The sequence below is a fragment of the Loxodonta africana genome, chromosome 1 (genome assembly GCF_030014295.1).
Source record: "Loxodonta africana isolate mLoxAfr1 chromosome 1, mLoxAfr1.hap2, whole genome shotgun sequence".
Taxonomy (NCBI): Eukaryota; Metazoa; Chordata; class Mammalia; order Proboscidea; family Elephantidae; genus Loxodonta; species Loxodonta africana.
In genome coordinates this window covers 65,159,215-65,184,667 of record NC_087342.1, presented here as the reverse complement: position 1 = coordinate 65,184,667, position 25,453 = coordinate 65,159,215, and the positions used below count along the sequence as shown (strand labels likewise).

The 25,453-nt window shown below is 38.5% G+C and overlaps 1 protein-coding gene across 5 annotated transcripts in view; it reads right to left on the bottom strand.

The window, feature by feature from the left end:
• CDKAL1 (CDK5 regulatory subunit associated protein 1 like 1) overlaps positions 1 to 25,453 on the bottom strand; it is a 764,092-nt gene that overhangs the window by 266,129 nt on the left and 472,510 nt on the right. For all 5 annotated transcript variants that reach the window (XM_064281331.1, XM_010596186.3, XM_064281335.1 and 2 more), the window contains one exon: positions 24,061 to 24,227. In XM_064281331.1, coding sequence (XP_064137401.1) covers positions 24,061 to 24,227 — 167 coding nt within the window. The remainder of the gene's footprint in view (positions 1 to 24,060; positions 24,228 to 25,453) is intronic.

The following is a 25,453-nucleotide window of genomic DNA, read 5'->3' as shown; positions in this document are numbered from 1 at the left end:
TGCAGTTAAAGGAATGGATACCAAGAACAGGGGCTGCCCTGAGTAAAATTAACACTGAAGTGTCTTCAGCTGAGAGAAGTGAATGAAGAACAGAAAAATCCAGCCCCTTAAAAGTTTAATGATTACAAATTCAAAAGTGCCCATTAAAACAAAATAAATGGGATACTACAGTCTGGGTGTTTGGTTTTATTTTCTCCTTAACAAAACTATTAAATGATTTCCCACAATTACTGATTATATTAAAAAAACAAACAAACAAACAAAAAAAAACCGTTGCTGTCCAGTCGATTCTGACTCATAGAAACCCTACAGGACAGAGTAGAACTGCCTCATAGGGTTCCCAAGGAGCACATGATGGATTCGAACTGCCCACCTTTTTGGTTAGCAGCCGTAGATAAGAAATTAAGTAACGAACTCAGTATTTCCTTGCCACAGCATTACAACTTTCTCGTGATAACTTACCTGGTTTCAAAATCTCTAAATTTCTTATCCTCATATGCTACCCGCCACCCGGTTGCTACCCAGCCCTCAGAAGCGTCTGATATTCTGCCCTTTCCATATGTACCCAGGTCACACATTTCTTTCTTACAAATCATAGCGTAACTTCAAGTCTTCAAGGGGGCAAAGGGCATCCTCCAGAAAGAAACTAAGTAGAAGGCAAGGGTCATTTTAAAATGAATCCATTTCCAGGTTCTCAACTTTCATTTCTACTCTTTCCTAAACCTGATTTGTCTTTGGTGAAGGCTTCACGCTTAGTCTCCTTCACACACACCCACCCCACCCCAATCTTTATGGAACACCTTCAGGTCACCAAACAAAGGACATGTGAAGTTGCCTCTGACAAAGCAACAAAGAGTTCCCATGCCTGCTGCCCTTCTCATCCATTAACTACTGCATTTATAATTTTTATATTTATGCTTACCAAAATCAGTGCCGTCAAGTCAATTCCAACTCATAGCGACCCTATACGACAGAGTAGAACTGGCCCATAGAGTCACCAAGGAGCGCCTGGCGGATTCGAACTGCCAACCCTTTGGTTAGCATCCGTAGCGCTTAACCACTATGCCACCAGGGTTTCCAATTTATGCTTAATAAGTACTTATTAAGAAACATCATTTTCATGAATTATGTACTAGTAATAATTTAATAACAAACCAATGCAAAAGAAAAGCTTTTCTTTTTTTAATATTTAGAGCCTGGTTGTCACGGTAATCTTTGTATTTTAACTTATATACATATTTTGATACCGAGAAAGACAGTAAAGTGATCAATAGAAGGCTTAAGCTTAAAACTATATTACACTGGACAGGATTCTGGCGGGGGTGGGGAGTAGAATAAAAATTTGAGCAGCAAGAGAAAAAGAGAATGATGTAAAATTTCCTACATTGTATGTTTCACTGGATACATTTAAAAGAGTGATTTGGAAACCCTGGTGGTATCATGGTTAAGAGCTACGGCTGCTAACCAAAAAGTTGGCAGTTCAAATCCACCAGGCACTCCTTGGAAACTCTATGGGGCAGTTCTACTCCTGTCCTATAGGGTCGCTATGAGTCAGAATTGACTCGATGGCAACGGGTTTGGTTTTTTGTAAAAATTTCCTTTTCAAATTTCATCTTTTGTAACTACTTACACCTAATGATTAAAAAATTTCAATGTCAGTCTAAAAATGCATAAAACCCATTGCCGTTGAGTCGATTCCAACTTATTTCAACCTTACAGGACAGAGTAGAACTGCCCCATAGGGTTCCCAAGGAGTGGCTGGTGGATTCAAACTGTTGACCTTTCGGTTAGCAGCCGAGCTCTTAAACACTGTGCTACCAGGGCCCCCAAAATGTGTAAGGGAACACAATATTTTAAAATAATATATTTTAGGGTCATATGAAGCAAAAGTTTCAATACCAATCACAGGTCTCTAAAACAAAGTCCAAACTCCTTAGTTTGGCATTCTATGATCCCCCTACAAGGATCCTTTCTGACCTCAGCTCCCGTTAATGATTTTCTGTCACACTGCCTCCTCCCACTCACTAACATACACCAACCCGAGGAAAAGCATTCTCACCCAATGCCAACCTACTGCTTTTCTTAGAATATGTTTTAGGCTTTTCACCCTTCTTCAAATGTTACCCTCAGCCTAGAATGCAACTCCCCATTTTCAAACTACCCCTGTCTACTAAAATTCCATCCATACTTCAAGGTCAAGCTCAATTACCAATCCCCTTTAAGTGTCTCCCAATGTACCCAAAGAATTAACAATTTCTTTTCTGTTCCTACTTAGAGCACTTTGTACCTCCTTCTTAGGAATTGAAACATTCTACATTATTAAATGTATAACCTCCCCCCCACCACCACTACTTCAAAGGAGAGACTGTTTGAAATTATTGTTCATCTGTTTCACATGCAGTGTCTTATATATAAAAAATGTTTGGTAATTTTTTGCTGAATTGAGTTGAACAGCAGCTAATTTTATGAAGAGCCAATGTATTTGAGTGAGACTTGCGGACGCCAAATTCTCATTTTGGCTTTTTCGATGACCTGGTTAAGTGCCACTGGGAAAACGTCAACTTTAGACCATTTCTAGCTCAATTTCTGCATTTGTAACTTTAAGGCTAGACTCTTACTTTATACAGGAGAATTTTTAATGAACACTTAACCAAATATAATGTGTCATCATTTGCAAATATCAGAGGAAATACGAATGTTACTAAATTATAGGAGCCTGAAATTAAAATCTTTTTTAAAGATAAACAAGATGCAAATCAGCTGAAGAGTTAAAGGCACGACTCTAATATTTATGTTTAGTGCTCACGCTTACTTTTCCTGTCCAAATAGGACATTTTCTAAATAAATAAATAAATACTCTATATTCCTGAATAAAAACTCCAAGTTCACCAGCCATTTTGCTACTCCTTTTCCTAAAACAAAAAATTATAAAACAATGATAAAATTCATTTTGATTTTTCACTGAACATTAAAATTCCAGTCTACTGAACGTTAGGAATTCCCAGTCTTCTTCACAGAAGATATACCATATCTCATCGATTAGTAATAAAACCATTAGCTTGTAGCCCAAAGAGTATAAGAAAACCTGGGAGTCTCAAAGATAGCTCAACTAACATCTGTTTCCTGTTTATATTTTCACAAAGTATTTTGCATTACTAGATATAATTATTTCTGCACTAAGAAAAAGTACAATAAATAGCCTTCTTTAGTCCCATCTGGATGTAATAAAGAAATTAAATTTTGAAAAGGCAGAACTGTGAAAGGACATTTCTACCTTTGATCATAATACGAACAGCTGATGGCTCTTTTTTCCTAAGCTGTGGCACCTACTAGCAACTGTAAGAAAAACACTAGCCACATGTGAAGCCCTGAATCAGTTTAGCATCTGAAGAGCCACAAACTGGTTGAATTTGTTTCAAGCTGACTTTACAAAACCCAGTCCAAAGTTGAAGCTTTGCAAAAGCATGCTTAATGTCCTTCATGATTCTGATTACATAGTAGCTGAGTAGCTACATCTGTGATACATTAACAAAACACCAAAGAAGCGGCCAGTATATTTTTTAGTATTTTCTTTTCTTAAGGAAACCTGGTGGTGTAGTGGTTAAGTGCTATGGCTGCTAACCAAAGAGTCGGCAGTTCAAGTCTGCTAGATGCTCCTTGGAAACTCTATGGGGCAGTTCTACTCTGTCCTATAGGGTCTCTATGAGTAGGAATCGATTTGACGGCACTGGGTTTGGTTTGGTTTTAAGCCCTAAATAGTCTCAGTTGTCTGAAATTTTACACTTAATTCCATGTCTTTGAGTCTGTAACCACTTATTTCCTCTTCCTTGACTCAGGGTCAATTAATTTATTAATTAGATATGTAAGAAAATATATTAACTAAATTTAAGTAACTTACTTAAATTGTAGAATGAGAAAACTGGAAGGAACCTAAGAGATCAACCTCCACTCCCATCACTCCACTTATGTACAATGACATAAGGACCCAAAGGGTTAAGTGACTTGCCTAAGGTCACACTAAAACTAAGGTCACATACTGGTGGAATTATAAGATACAATTTGTACCTTTATAATGTAGATTTAATTTAAATGTACCAAAGTGCATTCTAACAGAATATATGCCTCAATTATTCTATCTGCCATCATAGAAACATGCCGAACATAAATAACATGCCTATATTCTGAATTTTTTCCATTCTCTTGAATAGGCATTACTTCTAGTACTCACTGGAAAAAAAAAAATCCACCAACCAACCACAAACACCTTCCCTTTTGCGTGGACTATTTTATTAGGCCATCTATCGTTCAGTATTGTTCAGTATTGCCCATTCAGAAGTCTATTTAAAAGAAGTCCATTTAACTGGCAATCCCACACATGCTGGAAATTTTATCAAAGCCAAATATATGCCTACTCTATGACCCAGCAATTCCACTCACCCAAGAGAAGTGAGGGTACATATCCATGAAAAGACATATACGAGAATGTTCATGGAAGCTTCATTCATAATAGCTGAAGCTGGAAATTACCCTAATGTCCATTAAGAGAATGGATAAATGGTGATGTATTCACACAAAGGAACACTTCACAGCAATAGAAACAAATGACTGATAAATGCAATTATAGGAGGACTCTTGCAGATATTCTCATGGGCAAAACAAGTCAGATTCAAGAAATTCAAGAACAGGCAAAAACTAATGATGGCAAAAATTTGTAATTCAGAATAGTGGTTGCCTCTGTGGAGGTGTTGACTAGGAAGGGGAATGAGTAAATGTTCTCGGTTCCTGGAACTGTTCTATTTCTTGATCTGGGTGGTAGTCACATCCGTATGTACATTTGTAAAAACTCATTGAGTGCTTAAGGTCAGTGAACTTTACTATAGAAAATGTACTTATGAGTTCTTAAATCAATTTTCAGCTGTCAATGTACTTTCTAGTATTACAAACCAGTAAACAACTGTTGAAGTAGAACTATCTCTCAAACTTGAAAATGCTGAAAGACCCCAAACAAATCATTAGTAAAAATATTATGAACATCACTATTAAAGCCAGAGTGCTTATAAGTACAACAACTCCAAGAATCCCAGCCCTTCAGAAACAAGTCAAAAAGTAAATGACTTTTAGGTATTTCTGGTTTTGGTAAACTACTCTTTTAAATATTTACTGTATGTTAAGGTATTAACAGGGCTTCAAACCAGTTCTTCCCAGTTCAATCACGGCTGAGAACATGACACTAGAACAGACTTGGATTTTTAAAATTTGGGTGAACTGGAACCATAAATGGAATCAAAAAAAATATGGTCTAAGCCCTGCTAGAAACTTAATTTCCCTCTTAGAAAACAAGGACAGTGTATGTATTGCATAGGAACCAAATCTCCTGCCCATCGGATTTTGCACAGAGTTGGAAACAGCAGTGCCCCGCTCAAAGATGGCAGCTGACCTCGTCGCTTTGAATGTGTGTCGCTCTCCTCAGTCTTAAAAATAATCCAGTCTCATGCATCAGTCTCCTGAAAGGGCTCACTATGCCTCTCCTGAGTCTCCCACTCCAGGGCTTTGGCCCATAATTTTTTCCATTCTGGATCACCCAGATTTTAAAAAATTAAGTCTGTTCTGGTTTCACTTTCTTGGCCATGATTTAACTGGTTTGAAGCCCTGGTTATCAACTTCCATAAGGTATTCGTTTTATCCACGCTTAACAAAGTTTTCAAATGCATGATTAAACACCCATAGGCTTATACAGTACAAAATTCAAATTCACATAAAAGACCTGATTTACTGGTGTAAGAGAGTCTGGAGGACCTCCCGAGACTATAGCCCTTTGACAGCCTTCTAACTTGGGACTAAAGCCATTCCCGGAGATCACCTTTCAGCCAAATAATAGGCAGGCCTATAAATAAACAGTAACATGCATGAGGAAAGTGCTCCTCAGAAAAATCATCTACATGAGACCAAAACAACAACATATGCCCAAAAGCAAACATGAGAAGGCAGGAAGAGGCAGGATAATCAGACAAATGGCAACGGGGAACTCAGAGTGGTAACGGGGAGAGTGCTGACACATTGTAGGGAGTGCAACCTATGTCATGGAACATTTGTGTATGAACTATGAACGGGAAACAAATTTGCTCTGCAAGACTTCACATAAAGCACACACAAACAAAAAATTCATAGCCTTTCTCACAGCTTTTTAATTGAACTAACAATTACCCATCTTACAAAATGACTAAACCCAAGGGACTATTTCAAGCCTAATAATAATAAAAATAACAATATCTGTTGTTTAAAATTACTTTATATGCACAAACTTTGGAGAAATGCCCCTGATGTTAAAATGAATAAATATTATTAATGCAATGATTCTTCAATAAGATATATAATAAACATGTTTTTTTAATGAAAGATATGTATTATATATATAGTATATAATAAACCCAACTAGTATGAGAGTTCAGTTACCAATCCAGTAAAATCATATATAGTCATCTGGAACATATCACATATTACAGATAAAGTTCCAAGAAAGGACTACTAAATAAAAAGCGATGGACTTGTTTGAAGGTGAGTATACAAAAAAGGCCCTATCTATATGCCAAATCATGTAACTTGGAGCTTTGCAGTTACATTTATCACTGTGGAGATGAGTGGGGTTAACTGGTCAGTCGGTGGGCTCACAGTTAGCTGGGTGGCTGGGGATGATCCCAAGAAAATAGAACTATTCCTAATTTAACATTTTTCCTTCCAATTGGCTCTAATTATGGAGAAATGGACTTTTATTTTCAGAGAGATATAGGCACTGTAATACAAACATCTATATTAATACACAGACAAAACAAGAAACTGATAGGCTTCCAGTGATAAAACTGAGGGTGTAATAATGGAAGAGTAGCTGATGACCTGAGAGACTTAAAGAGGCTCACTAAGAACTAAGGGAGTTTTCCAAGTCTTGCATGATCAGGGTGAAGGTCAGAACAGCTGTGCCTAAGGCTCATAGAGCCAGCCACCAAAATGTCCCTGAGCCCCTGTATGAAGCCATCACTAGGGAACAAGAAGAGTCCTTCTATAGAACAATCAATCATTCACTGAACAATAGAAAGGTCTTCACAATATGGTTTTCCGTAAATTTCATTTTATACTGAATCGTTTGCAGGGGGAAAGGCAATCACAAATGAGGAGGGCAATGCTATCCAAAAGGGATGTTTCTTTCTCAGGTGTTGGAGAAGGACTCTAGTCAAGTGAATGATTCCCCATGCCCACCACAGTAACAGAAGCCCTCAGTGCTACAGCTTTCTCTGATAAAAGGGTTATATAAGTATGGTACCCAACTGTCAATACAAGTGTTGAGATGATTATTTAGTACCAAATGCCAGATAGTGAAATGGTACAACACTTTAAAATAGAGTTTTTCTTTTTTTAATTTCCAGGTAGCATACAGTAAAACGATTTTGAGAAGATTTTAGAAGGCTCAGAATTAGAGATTGAATAAAAATTCTAAAACCTACCACATTCAGGCCAATCCCTTGAAAATGATGTTCCCTTTCAGAAAGATCCAGATGTGAACGGAGTGATCAAGATTCAACTAATTCATCAGATTAGTGACAAGAATGATTCAGACTCAAAACTTCTACTGCTGTGAACACATCGATACGACATCGATCCATTCAGTTGGGAGGACAATAAAATACAAACGTCATAAAGACAGAGCAACAAAAATGCTGACAGTAAAATTGAGGCACTTAAAAAATTTGTGTTTACTTCCATGACAGTAAAACTTTAATTCTTGGAATTGAATATTCCGAAATTGTCAATATTTTCCTGTGGTTTATTATAAATGCTAGGGCTTATAGCTATTAATTTCAAGTTTGATATCTTTTTTAAATAAAGTGGCATCAAAAGTGAACATCTCCTTTCTGACCAGCAAACGCTACATGGGATGATGCACACAATTCTCCTGAAGACGATGTAGGTGATGGAACACAGCACAGTGAAGGGGAAAGCTCATCCACCAAGAAAACAAAACATTTCTATGAATCCAGAGCAACAGCAGCTTCAACAACATGAAAGATAGTGACTGTGGAACGTGGACTCTAGTAGTAAAAGGAAAATAACAAAATAATGTTTGATCTGACTTGTAATAAAAACGTCAATTAAAAAAAAAAGAGGGAAGCAACTAACGGCTGCGGGCAAGATTCAGTGTATGTATGCCATGTTTTGCTCGGTGTCCAGGAGTTCTGAGCGTCCAATGAAGTATACATTTTAGTCTGTAAAACCCTGTGCTTTCTATGATGATGACATTTGTTATAAGCCACTGACAGGCTCAATTAACAGTGATCTTTTGTGGTCAATAACCCAGTAATGACATGAGCTCCTTCTCAAAACCTTTACTAGGGCAGACTGGCACCATCAGTGATTGACGGCACCTTTGACAAGGAACACAAAAATTAAGCAAGAAAACTGACTCAGTGCCACAAAATGATAGCCTGGTGAATAAGGAGGGAGCCCATTTCTCAGCTTATAATATTGACCAACATCAGAAGGAATGGCAGAGTAAGGACTTCTGAAAACTTTCTCTTCCATAAAAGCAATGACGACACTTGCAAAAATTGCCAGAATCAACTTTCTCAGGATTCTGGAAATTAACTAAAGGCTTGCAGCAACATCACGGCTGGTCAAGGCAGAAGATAACAACTAGGGCAAACAATAGGCTAATCAGTAATTTCAAAAGGAAAAGCTAGGGAATATGATGTCCATAGAGGGTTTTGATAAACAATGACATATTCCTGGGAATCTACAAAGCCACATGTACACATAGGGCCATGCACATGACCAAGACTGTGTATATGCTCAGATCTCAATGGAATTAAACTAGAAATTAATAACAGAAAGATAGCTGGAAAATCCCAAAATATCTGGAGATTAAACAACATGATCATTGTTATGCTTGAGCCCATTGTTGCAGCCCCTGTGTCAATCCATCTCATCCAGGGTCTTCCTCTTTTTCACTGACCCTCTACTATACCAAGCATGATGTCCTTGTCCAGGGACTAGTCCCTCCTGATAATACGTCCAAAATATATAAGACGAAGTCTCAACATCTTCCCTTCTAAGGAACATTCTGGTTGTACTCCTTCCAAGACAGATTTGTTCGTTCTTTTGGCAGTCCACAGTATATTCGATATTCTTCGCCAACGCCATAATTCAAAGGTATCAATTCTTCTTCTGTCTTCCTCAGATGCACTTTAGTCCTTAAAGTGACATCTTTGCTTTTCAACACCTGAAAGAGGTCTTTTGCAATAGATTTGCCCAATGCAATGCATGGTTTAATTTCCTGACTGCTGCTTCCATAGGTGTTGACTGTGGATCCAAGTAAAATGAAATTCTTGACAACCTCAATCTCTTCTCTGTCATGATGTTGCTTACTGGTCCAGTTGTGAAGATTTCTGATTTCTTTATATTGCCATGTAATCCATACTGAAGGCTGTGTTCTTTGATCTTCATCAGTAAGTGCTTCAAATCCTCTTCACTTTCAGAAAGCAAGATTGTGTCATCTGCACAATGCAGGTTGTTAATGAGTCTTCCTTCAACCCTGGTGTCCCATTCTTCTTCATACAGTCCAGCTTCTGGATTATTTGTTCAGCATACAGATTGAATAAATATGGTGAAAGGATACAACCCTGACACATACTTTTGCTGACTTTAAGCCACACAGCATCCTCTTGTTCTGTTCGAACCACTGTCCCTTGATCTATGCACAGGTTCCTCATGTGCATAATTAAGTGTTCTGGAATTCCCATTTTTCACAATGTTATCCATAATTTGTTATGATCCACACAGTCGAATGCCTTTGCATAGTCAATAAAACATAGGTAAACATCTCTGGTATTCTCTGCTTTCAGCGAGGATCCATCTGACATCAGCAATGATATCTCTGGTTCCACATCCTCTCCTGGATCCGGCCTGAATTTCTGGCAGTTCCCTGCTAATATACTGCTACAATTGCTTTTCAATGATATTCTGCAAAAATTTTAAACAACATACTTATAAATAACACATGGTTCAAAGAAGAACTCTCAAAAACAGAAATAAAAAAAAATCTCTAAAGGAGGTCAGCAGGAGATGTGAACAAGCAGAAAAAAAGATGTAATTTATATCACCATAGCAGCACAAAGGAGGGTAGAGAAAACAGAGTTATACATGGGAACAAAATTTGGTATACTATTGTCATTAAATTGGTGTTAGTCCAAACCAGGTTGCCGTAAATTAGAATGTTAATTGTAATCCCCAATCATTAATAACAAAAATATATATAGTCAAAGGAATGACAAGGGAATAAAAATGATACAATAGAAAATATTTATGGAACACAAAAAAAGGTTTTTGAAGATAGAATTGTGTACCCCCTCCCCCCAAAATATGTTCAAGTTCTAATGCTTCGTACCTGTGACCTTATTTGGAAATAGGGTCTTTGAAGATGTACCCAAGTTAAAATGAGGCCATACTGGATTAAGGTGGACCATAATCCAATGACTGAGGTCCTAATAAGAAGAGGGGAATTTGGACACAGACAGAGAGGAGAATGCTACGTGAAGAGAAAGGTAGAGACTGGAGTGATGTGTCTACAAACTAAAGAATGCCAAGTACTGTTGGCAACCATAAGAAGCTAGGAGAGAGGCATGGAACAGATTTTCCCTCAGAATCTCCAGAAGGAACCAATCCTGCTGACATCTTGATTTTGGATATCTACCTTCAAGAATTGTGAGAGAGTAAATTTCTGTTGCTTTAAGCCACCTAGTCTGTGGTACTTTGTGGTACTTTGTTGGCACAGCCCTAGGTAACTGATATAAAGGTAGTAATGGAAGAATACAGGAACAGAAAAATGTAACAAGAATCTTTTGAAGTGGGAAAAATGAAGGCTGAAAATGTAGTAGCAAATTAATGAAAAGATTAACGCTTGAAATTCCATCTGATCAGTATGTATATATACATATTACATTACAATTTATAACAAAAGGTGATATAAAGCTTGCTTTTAAAACATTTTAACATGTAACTCTGAAGATTTTCCTTACTGCCATATATAGAGACAAACTCATCCACAATATTTTCTCTAATTAACCAACACTTTATACATAGCAAGCTTTCCACAGTGGCTTTTAACAACACACAATAATACATAATATAAAAAGAAACAGAATAGATTTTTCTCCGATTTAACAGACAACTGGGGAACAGTCAACATTTCTCAAAACAATCAGTCTGATTTCCTCTGGCCCACGTGCAGCATCCTCGGATGCTAAAAATGATTTATTACACACAGATCTGTTATGCCCGTTACAATCTATTTGATAATTCTGCTACAGCACAGGCAAATGAAGGAGTTTTTACCAATAATTATATTTTTAAAACCTTCTGTTTGCGATTTAGAACACAATCATTATTTACTCAAAAATGATACTAAAGAATTTTCATGTGGATTATTTTTGTAGTGGGCAAAGGCAGAGGTGGGAAAAAAAGAAGAGATGCATATTGAACCTAAAAACAACAAATATTTTAGACTACCTGCGGATTAGAAATAAACAGAGGCAGGCTACGGGATACCTGAAATGAACGCTGCTTTCTGAAAAATGTGCAGAATGTCCCTCAACTTTTCTATGAACCATTAACTTCATTACCAACCCTTCTGTTCTACATCATGAATCACCTGAAAACTCTATTACCCAGGTGATATAAAATATGAGGATTTCAGTTGACTAAGTGCTGAATTAGCCTTTCACAGGCTATCAGAGCAAAGAAATCAATACAGAAATGATCTCAGAATCAAAAGAAAGGTGTAGAGAAACCTACGCTGATCACCTTATGTCTTAGTCATTCTCTGCTTATGTAGGGAAGTCAAACACAGCTTTTCTCAACGGTTTGAGTGTAACTGGCTTCCTAAATTAATGAGGAGGATCAAGCTCACAGATGGTGTATTTTGGAGTTTGAACTATACCAATTTGATAGGTTACATGGAAACCCTCTCAGTTACTCCCGTGAAATTAAGAATTTCAGGGGATTGGTAACTTGAAATGCCTTTTAAGATGCAAATTAAATCATATACATATCTAATGCCCCTTCTTTATAAATGGAAATGTACAAAAGAATACTAAAAGATGAAATAGGAACATTTGCATGTCACAAAGGAAATATGTAAATTTTCCAGGCTTCTCAAGCATGCTAGAATGAATGAGCTCTCTCTATATATTGGTAAAAATATTCTATCAGCTTTGTTAAAAGATCTATGCACAGAAAGACAGGCCTCCAGATATTCAACTATGACATCAGTTTCTTTATAAAGGATTTGCTAAGGCCTTTTTTCACTCATCATCTTGACACACATTTTATTCCTATATTCTTCTTATCCTCCCAGGAAAATGATCATCTCTTTTGGAAATCAACATCCATGCGTCACTGCATTTCCTGAGCAATACTTAATAACGTAGGCCAATGGCAAGAGGAAAAAATGGATGAGATGAATGGTTGAGAAGCTCAGACGGTTTATAGCACCAAGTGGATTAAAGCATTTGCAGATAACCAGAAATGATGTGGCCATTTATATTTCCACGCTGGGTCTAGACTCCCGTGGATGCTACCTGGTAATTTAGAAATTGGAACTGATAGCGGCAGCCAAGCCCACAGGGGAGATCTCTGTACACATTATTAATGGCCATATAAATAAAATGTTAAACAAGGCATTTTGCACTGTGTTCTCCAGGAAGACAGGTACCTAATATTTTCAACATGGGAACTGGTTATCCACAAAATAGTTCAGGGAAATTCTAAAAACATATCTGCGATGATAAGCATAAAATAAAGTTCTCGATGGAACCGCCAGTGGCTGTAGGCAAGCAAACCGAGGGCAACAACAAGCAGTCATCTGTTCTGAGGTCACCAGTTCCCATCAAGCCAAGGCTGACCCGTGTGCATCAGAGCAGAACTGGGCTTCACAGAATTTTCAACGGCTGATTTTTCAGAAGTAGATCACCAGGGCTTTCTTCTGAGGCACTTCCGGGTAGTCTCGAACCTCTCACCTTCTGGTTAGTAGTTGTCTTAGTTATCTAGTACTGCATAACAGAAATACCACAAGCGGATGGCTTTAATAAGCAGATATTTATTCTCTCACAGTCTAGGAGGCTAGAAGTCTGAATTCAGGTTGCCAGCTCCGGAGGAAGGCTTTTTCTCTCTGTTGGCTCTGGGGAGAGGTCCTTGCCATCAATGCTTCCCTGTCGAGGAGCTTCTCAGTGCAGGGACCCCCAGTCCGAAGGACAAGTTATTCTCCTGGCTCTTGTTTCTTGGTGGTATAAGGTCCCCATGTCCCTCTGCTGGCTTCTCTCTTTCATATCTCAAAAGAGATTGATTTAAGACATAACCTAGTCTTATAGATTAAGTCCTGCCTTATTAACATAACTTCCACTAATCCCATTAGTGGCATTAACATCACAGGGGTAGGATTTACAACACATGGGAAAATCAGGTCAGATGACAAAATGGTGGACAATCACACAATATGGAGAATCACGGACTAGCAAAGTTGACAGATATTTTTTTGGGGGGGCAAAATTCAATCCATAACAGTAGCCGAGCACATTAACTTAAACCTGTCACCAGTATGTCAATTCCAATTCATGGTGACCCTACAGAACAGAGTAGAGCTGCCCCATAGGGTTTTCAAGGAGCAAGCAGTGGATTCGAACTGCCACCCTTTTGGTTAACAGCCAAGCTCTTAGCCACTGCGCACCAGGGCTCCTATTGTGAGATTGTCTGCTTAATTACGAGTTAGGAGCCCTGGTGGTACAATGGTCAATCATTCAGCTGCTAACCAAAAGGTCAGCAGTTCGAATCCACCAGCCGCTCCTTGGAAACCCTATGGGGCAGTTCTACTCTATCCTATAGGGTTGCTATGAGTGGGAATTGACTCGACGGCAACGGGTTTGGGGTTTTTTTTTTTTTGGTATTTATGAGTTCTGGGTTCTTTGGTCTACATATAATCATGAGGCTTAATCACCAACGCTTAATATTACAACTGACACATAGTAGTAGGAAGCAGTCAAAACTCATTGCTATCAAGTTGAGTCCTACTCACAGCAAACACCATGGGTTACAAAATATAACTGCTCCATAGGGTTCTCCTGACTATAATCTTTATGGAAGCAGATCGCCATGGCTTTCTTCCATGGCACTGCTGGGTGGGTGTGAACCAAAACTTTATGGTTAGCAGACGAGCACAAACCATCTGCACCACCCTATGTAAATTTTTCTAATGGGTTACTGAGTTGAAGAAAAGTTTGTCTTAGGTTTCTAGGGTAGGGCTTAGAAACTGAGGCGAGGCCATGGGAACAAGTGAGTACCACAGGAACAAATACACTGAGACACAAGTGTGGGCAGAGATCCAAGGTTTTCAGTAGCCAGGCCCAAATGAAGCATCATCTTCACTAACACTCAGACCCAAATCCTGGAAGATGCAGTTGGAATATGAGGTGGAGCTTGCAATGGCACTTAAGTGCAGTAGCATTTTCCATTTCCTCTTTGAAGACAAGTTATCAAGTCCTTCAGCAAGTAGGGCTTTGGAATCCCTTCCATTCCTATCTTACCCTCCAGAGGGCCTTGCCCAGCTCTCTGAATTTAAAAAAAAAAAACTAAACTGCTGTCATGGAGTCTATCCTGAGTTATAGTGACCCCACAGAACAGAGTAGAACTGCGCCATAGGGTTTCCAAGAAGCACCTGGTGGATTCAAACTGCTGACCTTTGGTTAGCAGCCATAGCTCTTAACCACTACGGCAGCAGGGTTTCTTTGAATTCAAAAACCTAAAACCAAACCTGTTGCCATTGAGTTGATTCCGACTCGTAGCAACCCTGCAGGACAGAGTAGAACTGACCCATAGAGTTTCCAGGGAGTGCCTGGTGGATTTAACTGCCGACCTTTTGGTTAGCAGTCATAGCTCTTAACCACTAGGCCACCAGGGTTTCCTTCTTTGAATTAGGCTCCCAATAAAGCCTGATACACTCTTAATATTTGATGAAAGTTTTCTCCCTCCCAGTTTTCACATAAGCACAAACTTTTGTTTCCGGTTTTAGGCACCTCTTGAAATCTATTCATGGATGCCTGGTTAAGAATGAAGTACAGAGATAATGGTTTTAAATGGCAAGAAACTGAGTGCCAAAAGATCAAACCACATACTGACACGTCCCCAAAACTACCTGCAGGGAGCAAAACGAAGGGTTTTTTCCTTTCCATTTCCTTGCTCAAAATAAATTATCTTCCAGGTCCTTCTATTCTACAAAAAGGGTGAAAACATCTTGTATGTAATAGCAAAGAATCTATTTGCACATTGCATTATTATTCTGGAAAGTATAAGCCCAAGGAAAACTTTTTTTTTTTTTTAAAGATCTCATTTGAACTCTTGAGCTGTTGAGTGCAGTTTGGAAATTCTGAGTTACTTTGATTGAACATAAGCACAGCAGGTACTGAGTTCATAATTATTTTAAAGCTATTAAGGCATTGAAAAAAAAAATTCTGCCGTGCCAAACACGTTCCTAATGTTCATAAATGACCATACTGCAAAAATCCTGGATAGATATCTACTATCTCTCAGCAGATAAACGTAAATTAGATTAGAATATAAGGTCACTTAACTAGAAGTAAAATATTAGAAAATCAAGGACAGCAACAAGCTGATGTGTTGTAGAGATCAAAAGATTTCCAAACCTAAAATAAAAGGATTGTTTTTTAAAATATCACTATTTGTGATTAACCTTACAATAACATGTAACATAAATATATCAAACATAAATCTTGAATAAAAACATAAATTTTAATTCAAGATAAATAAATGTGGTGTAATATCAATGTGAATATTAATGTCAATTATTTTTCAGCAATATTTTATAAAATAATATACATTTACAAATATATAATTTGTTTATTCATAGTTTGAATATAGGGAGAGTTCTGAATAAGAAGCACTTGTAGTTTAGATTGATTAACTTACCTTTTCTGGATGAAGCTGTAATCTATGCCCAAAAAATCTGGTAAGATTTTAAGACATGTAAGTCTCTTCAGTAAGGGAGATAAACTCAAACCCACTGACATCTAGTGAATTCTGACTCATAGTGACTCTATAGGACAGAGTAGAACTGCCCCACAGTTTTCAAGGCTGTAATCTGTACAGAAAGGAGCCCCGGCTCGGCAGTTAAGCGCTCAGTTGTTAACAGAAATGTCAGTGGTTCGAACCCACCAGCTGTTCCAAGGAAGAAAAATGGGGCAGTCTGCCCATTGTTGCAGCTACTATGCCAGTCTTGTCATCCTTGCTTCCAAGGAGCATTCTGGCTATACTTCTTTCATATAAGCAATTGATGGTCTGTTCCGCAGTTGGCCCCGGGCCTTGTTCTGAATGATGATATTGAGTTATCACATGCACTGAAACGTAAAAATGAGTAAGATGGCCTCTCTCTATAGATGACTATAGTTTAGTTGAGTGGATTTTCAAGTACATAAATCATAGCACACTGACAGATGCTGATGAGTACCAAAAGACACGTGTTGAACAGGTACTATGAAGCATGGGAGACACCTGGGATAAGTCTGAGAATGCTTCACGGAGGATGGAGTATAGCAGAAAGAGCATTCTAGAGTCAGACCAGAATAGAAACCAGTTCAGGTCTCAACTAACTCAGTTATTTAAACTTCCTAAGACTTGACTTCTCAGTCAATAAAATGAGGATGATAATACTTATATAACTAAGTTGAAGGAAAAGAGATAATGTGTATAAAGCAACCAGCATTTCTTGAAAATGTTGTTGTGTGCTGTCCAGTGCATTCTGACTCATAGCGACCGTACAGACAGGGTAGAACTACCACATAGGGTTTCCTAGGCTGAAATCTCTACAAGAGCAGATTACCAGGTCTATTCTATCATGGAGGTGCTGGTGGGTTAAAATCACCAAATGTTTTTTTTTAGGTGTAGAAAGGTAAACTGCCACAAGACTAAGAAAGAGCTAGTAAGTTTTTTTTTTATGTTGAAACTTCATTATCACAAATAATATAGTTCTTAATTTTTACTAATATATAATTATCTGACTGCAACAGGGAAGAATATATCAGGAAATAAAAATATATAAAATATATAAAAAGATGGAAGCAACCAACTTGCCCAACCAAGTTCATCAATGGATGAATGGATAAATTATGGAATACTTACACAATATCAAAAACCAAAAAACCAAACCCAGTGCCGTTGAGTCGATTCCGATTCATGGCGATCCTACAGGACAGAGTAGAACTGCCCCATAGAGTTTCCAAGGAGCGCCTGGCGGATTCGAACAGCCGACCTTGTGGTTAGCAGCCGTAGCACTTAACCACTAGGCCACCAGGGTTTCCAATGGATACTACGCATCCATAAAGAACAGTAATGAATCCTTGAAACATTTTCCATAACATGGAGGAATCTGGAAGGCATTACGCTGAGTGAAATTAGTCAGCTGCAAAAGGACAAATATTGTAAAAGACCACTATTATAAGAACTCGAGAAACAGTTCAAACAGAGAAGAAAATATCCTTTGATGGTTACGAGACGGGGGAGGGAGGGAGGGTGGGAGAGGGGTACTCACTAATTAGATAGTAGATAAGAACTACTTTAGGTGAAGGGAAAGACAACACACAATACAGGAGAGGGCAGCACAACTGGACTAAACCAAAAGCTAAGAAGTTTCCTGAATAAACTGAATGCTTCGAAGGCCAGCGTAGCAGGAGCAGGAGTTTGGGGAGCATGGTTTCAGGGGACATCTAAGTCACCTGGCATAATAAAATCTATTAAGAAAACGTTCTGCATCCCACTTTGAAGAGTGGCGTCTGAGGTCTTCAACGCTAGCAAGCGGCCATCTAAGATGCATCAATTGGTCTCAACCCACCTGGATCAAAGAAGAATAAAGAACACCAAGGACACAAGGTAATTACGAGCCCAAGAGACAGAAAGGGCCACAGGAACCAGAGACTACATCATCCTGAGACCAGAAGAACTAGATGGTGCTCGTCTACAACCAATGACTGCCCTGACAGGGAACACAACAGAGAACCCCTGAGGGAACAGGAGAGCAGTGGGATGCAGACCCCAAATTCTCATAGAAAGACCAGACTTAATGGTCTGACTGAGACTAGAAGGACCCCGGTGGCCACGGTCCCCAGACCTTTTGTTGGCCCAGGACAGGAACCATTCCCAAAGCCAACTCCTCAAACAGGGATTGGACTAGACCATGGGATGGAGAGGGATGCTGGTGAAGAATGAGCTTCCTGGATCAGGTGGACACTTGAGACTATGTTGGCATCTCCTGTCTGGAGGGGAGATGAGAGGGTAGAGGGGGTTAGAAGCTGGCGGAAAGGACAAAAAAAGAGAGAGTGGAGGGAGGGAGCGGGCTGTCTCATTAGGGGGAGAGCAATTGGGAGTATGTAGCAAGGTGCGTGTAAGTTTTTGGATGATAGACTGACTTGATTTGTAAACTTTCACTTAAAGCACAATAAATATATATATATATATATATATATATATATATATACATATGCATATATATATAACTGGAACCAGCAGGGACCTGCCACTTATCATTTGACAGGAATGAACCGGGTGAACAAGAATGTTGGAGGACCTAGCTATTGTCACACGGCTACTCAGGGGCAGAACTCGGACAAGAACAGTCCTGAGGCCCAGCACCGTTCACTTACAACTATGCCCCCAAACATGCCATCCTCTTCAGAAAGTGAATGTTGTAGAACCACCGAACTTTTGGTTAGCAGTTGAGTGCTTAAGCACTGTGACACCAGGGCTCCTTTTCTTGAAAATTATAAATATTCAAGAAATTGAACTGACTTTATTACTATGATTAGGTAAACTTAAAGGAAAGTTACCAGTGATTTCTGGTGTCTAGTTAGGAGGAGCCACTATATCATGGTCACTGGCCCCATCACATCTTGTTGGGTTCACATGTGTTATTTTCAGTCTGAATTAATATCTTATGTGGGTTACCTATCGCCAGGAGGGGAAGACTAAGCAATGTAGTTTCAAGAGTAGTCATGTTCACAATTATGCATTTTTAAAGTGCTCCACTTTCTATAAGGCTAGAGTTCATTAAAGGTGAATAAGCCGGTTATGACATTAGCAATATCAAAAGGAAAGCAAATATAGGGGAAATATCTTCTATTTGTCACTATTGCACATTAGTCAACACAGGTAGCAGCAAAGACTAGTATACCACCTGATTAACCCATTCCTGCCAACTGTCATCATCACGTGGTGAGTATGGAATGATGAAAATGTAAACTGAAAATTTCAGGAGTATGAAACAGTTAAAAAAAAAAATACAGAAGGCCTTAAGAGAGAAGAGAAGAAGGAAATAAAAGGAGTATCTTCAAGACCATGTTTGTCTTGCTGAACAGCTTATCGACTTTATCCTATAAGCAATGGAGGGTTACCAGCAGATTTTAAGAAGGGGTAAAACATTTTTTAATCTATTGCTTCTATTAATGTATGCAAATTCCATACAGTGTTGCATAAACTCATAGTTGTTTCTTTAATTTCAGGGTGTTTTTCATACATATATATTTAAGATAGCTTTTTGTCAGCTATATCATCATTTCAAGTAAATCCCACATTGTTCTTTTCAATGAAAAACAGGCCTTGTAGATGTTCCCAACAGAAACCTGAATACTTGCCTGCCTGACAAGGATAAAGAATCCACCCTCCCTTTCTTTCATTAAGCACATATTCATTTCATATCTCCTGTATAAAGCATCACATATTATGTTTAACTCATGAGAAAACATTAAAAGTATATCTTATATTACGCATAATGAGCATCTTTTATTCCTATGGAGATTTAATAAAATACATTCTTAACGTGTTTTTTCACACCATACCTAATACGTACGATAGAAACTTTGGCTTTTTTCTTTCAAATGATTTTCCCTATGACCTATTCAATTAAAAAAAAGAAGAGAAAAGAAAAAAAAAGCTGGTAAAAGGATTCTAAAAAAAAAAACTCTCTAGAGTCAGCTGACTATGAAGTGAACAGAATGAAGAGGAAGGAAAACAGCCCCGGGAAATGCTCTATAGTTAAAGACTGCAAAGTGAAGCATCTTCCAAAAGCACAAGGAGGCTGCGTTGACCAATACAAATTCTCACCAAACGTTCATTCCAAGGGTATTAAAGCATCAGAGTAGTTATTTCAAGAATGGGTTCCTCCTATCCCTTCAGTTTAAGAAAAACTCCAACTCTCATTCACTGTTGTTTCTTTTTTTTTAATATTGGCATCTTTTCTTATTTTTCTTATTGGTGAACTCTCTTCAGCATGCTTTAAATAACTAATTTCTGTAAAGTGGTCTAAATCTGGTGAAAGGAAAATGAAGAAATACAAAGTATGGCTGAGCACAGGACTGAGGAATATGGGCCTGGAGAGTAACAGCTCTGGGCTCCTTTCCTTAATGTCCTTTGTGACTCTGGGAAGCCACAGAAGCCTTCTGGTACTCAGTTACTTTTTCTGTTGCATAAAGATGTGTTTGGGGAACACTGCAAACTGTGGGCTCTCCCATCCATGGGAGAATGAAAAGAACCACCAAAATGAGGTGTAAAGGTCGAGAACTTATCAAAGCAGCCAAGGAAACGTCTAAAAGCTCTTACTTCCAGATGGTGTGGATCTTTTGTTCTTGCATACCTTTTTTCTGTTTGTACGTTTGCTTTATTTTGTTCTCTTTCCTTGGGATTGCTTTTCTCCCTTGGTATGGTAAAATAGTGGATTATCCTTTGCTTATGAGTGGGCAGCTTTCTTTGGGGCAAACTCTCACCCTTGAAGCTCATTTACTTCATCAGCTTCTGCTGCCTTACCTGGCCACAGGGTTAAGACTTCGGGTTTAAGACTATAGTGTGGGCTCTACAATTTATTTCATGAAGAAGGTTCTTCTTTTATTCACTCATTCATTGAGCCACTGCTGGGTGGGGTAGTACAGAGGTGGATATTACAAGCTCCTTGCCTCAAGAAGAAGATGACAATTTAACAGGGAAGGCCAATGCACAGATATTTTAAAGAATTAATAAAATACAATGTCATGACAATCAGAACTTGTTATCACTCTGACCATGATCTATAACTAAACATCTAACGATTTCCAGGTAAACCATAAAGTTACATTTAGCATCTTCTGTTGATTTTTTTGAAGCTCCCCTAGAGTATCTATTCCAAGGTCAATGAGTCTGGCATTACTTGTGGTTCTGTTAGAATTTCCTGTGAATGCAGCATTAGGTACTTCAACCTTGCAATCAATTAAAATGCTGAGCTGATTCCAAGAGGTATTTAGGTAAGTCACCTCAGAGCCAATACCTGATTTTTTTCCTTGTGTTTACTCCCTACCTGAACTTCTGACTGCAGCTACTATGGCTCCCTTGATCTCTGAGGAGATAATTTTCAATCCAAAGAAACTGGCATGTTTTCCACCTGTATATTGGTTGAGCCTATTTCCCTTCCCACCCACCATAGATCTAACACATCTCTTAGTCGTCACGATGTATCCCTCACATTTACTGAAAATATAGCAAGGCTGCCACGGCCTTTACTATATTTGATTTTTACAGAGAATCACTTGCTTTTTCAAGTGTTGAATAAAAGTGTTAAGTAAAAGTTAACATGCCCGTGACATGTTTTAAATAGTAAATCATAATCATCCCACACTTTCCAAAGTACTAAAGAAATATATAAATCATAAAGGCTTATTAGAAAGATCTGGCTAGGAAAATGTGAATAACAAAATTGAAATTGCTAAATCTCTTCACTAATATATTTAGCAATTAAGAGTCAGATTGTTATCGACTCTTTTTTCAGAGCTTCTAAAATATGTCGTTATTAAGGAAGCTTTTTACCAACAAGCTCAACAAGTATAGCTCCAAAACGAAATCAAGAGAAACAGTTTTTTAAACGTCTGAATATACATTTGCATTTATGTATTGAATTTCCATAACTGTACTTGCTTTTAGCTTTTTGGGATATTATTTATTTTTTGCACAAAGATAAGGCAAAGACCTCATCTGATTAAATATAAAAGTGATTTGCTTTTATACTTTGCCCACGACTTTGCAACTGCACTTAACCTGATTTCATGTCCACGACCATGAGTCTAATATAATAACCTATTTGAGTTCTCAGATAATAGTCATAGAACCTGTTACAGATTGAATTGTGGCCCACTAAAATTTTATGTTGAAGTCATAACCTCTGGTATCTGTGAACAGGGTCTCAGAAGATGCTATCAGTTAACACGAGATCCTACTGGAGTAGGGTGGGTCCAAATCCAATCTGAGTGCTGTCTTATGAAAGAAGAGAAGAGACACAGAAAGACAGAGGGTAGATGACTTCGTGAGGACAAAATTATGCTACAGTTCCAAGCCAAGGAACACCCAGGGCCACGAGAAGCTCAGAGACAAGAAAGGAGAGAGAGTATATACGGCCCTGCTGAAACCCTGAATTTGGACTATCAGCCTTTAAAACAGTGACACAATAAATTTCTGTTCTTGTAAGTCACCCAATCTGTAGTACTTTGTTACAACAGCCCTAGGAAGCTAAAAGAAACCCTACCATGTACTTTTTCATTCAAATAGTTTCTCCATTGTCCATATTCTTGCTCATATTTATCATGGCATTTTTCATCAGGTACCACAGTCACTTGCGTACACGTCCATTCATCTAGCTTGACAGTAAGCTAATTGAAGGGAAGCATCCTGATCCATGGAAGGTATAAAAATTAAACCAGGAAGCTCGAATGATTACATCTCCTTCTTTGTTCATCAAGATCACAGGAGAATCAGGTGGAAGAGTCCCACGTTCCTGCCACCTTGTGTCCCTTTTATTCTACTTTGCCCCTAACTATCTCCAGATGAAGGGATGAAATTTGAGACTCATCCTCAAATTTAAGGCATAGCATCTTTACTGTTATGGCTAAAAGTAGTTTGGACAATGCAATGTTCAGAGTTGCAAAATTAGCATATCATACTAGCAGTACTCAACCACCAAAAAAAAAAAAAAACCCAAAGCACTGTGCTTAAGTTGATTTTGACTCATATAGACCCCAAAGGGCTTCTAGAGCTATAAATCTCTATGGAAGCAGACTGCCTACATCTTTTTCCTGTGGAGTCACTGGTGGTTTTGAACCATCAACCTTTCAGTTAGTGGTTGATCACTTTAACCACTGTGCCACCAGGGCTCCTTCAACCAGGGTTTAAAATTAAGGAATTATAGATAGTACCTGACTATCATCACTGACTGCTCTGACAAGGATCCTGGACAGAGCTGGAGAAAAATGTAGAACAAAATTATAACTCACAAAAATAAAGACAAGATTTACTGGTCTGACAAAGACTGGAGAAACCCCAAGAGTATGGCCCTTAGACACCCTTTTAACTCAGTAATGAAGTCACTCCTGAGGTTCACCCTTCAGCCAAAGACTAGACAGGCCCATAAAACAAAATGAGACTAAATGGGCACATCAGCCCAGGGGCAAGGACCAGAAGGCAGGAGGGGACAGGAAAGCTGGTAATGGGGACCCCAAGGTCAAGAAGGGGAAGGTGCTGACATGTCGTAGAGCTGGCTGGCAATCAATGTTACAAAACGATACATGTATTAATTGTTTAATGAGGAATTAATTTCCTCTAAGCTTTCACCTTAAGTACAATTAAAAAAAGAAAAAAAAAATGAAGGAATTGAAATTTTATACATGGGAAAACTGAAAGGCTACAAAGAAGAAAAAAAGAACTGTGACATGATGGCAAGCATTGAACACTCTAGGCAACATCAATTAACGCTGAGGAAGCAAAAACAAGGTGTGCAGACTGACAAAAGAGGGACTGTGAAAGTCACAATCCCTTCTTAGTAAAGTGGGACTACAAAAAAATGTGGAAATGATTTTCAGTGAAGCTCGTGTGATGATCCCTAGGCTGCCACACTGTCTGGGCTGGTTAGTGTCTGTGTCAGCATGTAAATGGGGGGCTTTTTCTTACCTCCAGATGCTCTAAAATATAGGGCGGATTTGTCATGCCCAGCCTCAGCATCGCTCCCTCAGGAATCACTTCAACCAGCTTCCAGAGTAGTGCGGGGAGACTGGTGCCAATATCTCTGCCATAAGCCCCTGTGTCTTCACTGGTCAACCATATCTCACAAACACCCTCTGTGAATCAAAGGAGATAATTAACAAATCTGCTGCAGAGCTGTTTCCTTCATCATACAGCTGCTCACTCTTTCTAATGCAGTATTTCTCAACACTATTATGCAGGCAGTCTGGGCATTCAATTGCGGAGAGAAAGCAGTTTATCCCATGGTGGCAGTGGGTTATTAAGTTCATTTTATGAACACCAGAGAGTTACAACAACGCTATAAATTATCAGTGTGTCCTATGGAGTGATTAACATTCACAGCCAATCAGTTCAACCGTGCTTCTTCCAAAGCACTTTGATCAAGACGAAAGCTTCAGTTCTACCTCTGAGGATATCTATTTTATTGAACACCATAAGCCCTGGGACTGAAACAGTCTCTCCACAGAATAGGTACTATCAGCAGTTAACTCACTAATCAGCCTGTCACCAATCCAAAGAAATACGTCAAGTGTAGTTAAGGTTTAACTCACAAATTATAAATTACAAGGTACTCATTTTTCCAGTAGTATAATCTGTCTTCTTTATTCAATTACGAATAGTGTGTGTTGTACTGCTGCGTTCAAAAACGTTAGTTGCTGTGTTAACTAAGCGTTTCTGTTGGAAAAGTCTGTTTACTGACAGCCTGCATCCTATTTTCCATCAATCAGACTTTAGGAAAATACATATTTGGTTTTTTGTTGTTATTGTTATAAGGAGTTTTAACTTCAAATGTTCATGTAAAAGTTGGACAAGGAATAAGGAAGACAGAAGAAGAACTGATGCATTTGAATTACGGTGTTGGCAAAAAATACTGAATATACCATGTAATAGCAGCAGAAAAAACAAGTCTATCTTGGAAAAAGTACAGCCAGAGTGCTTCTTGGAAGCAAGGATGGTGAGACTTTGTCTCATGTACTTTGGACATGTTATCAGGAGCACCGGATCCTGGAGAAGGACATCATGTTTGGTAAGGTATAGGGTCAGCAAAAAAGAGGAAGACCCTTGATGAGATGGATTGACACAGTGGCTGCAACAATGGGCTCAAACATATAGCAATGATTGGAAGGATGGTACAGGACCTTGCAATGTTTTGTTCTGTTGCACGTAAGGTCACTATGAGTCAGAACTGACTCGATGGCACCTAATAACAACAACTTCAAATATTATAGCCAACAAAAACATTCTTACAAAAATTGAGAGGAAATACTTCTGGATCACCTAATGTTTTTTAAAACGAATTAAACAGAGTTAGCAACAGCCA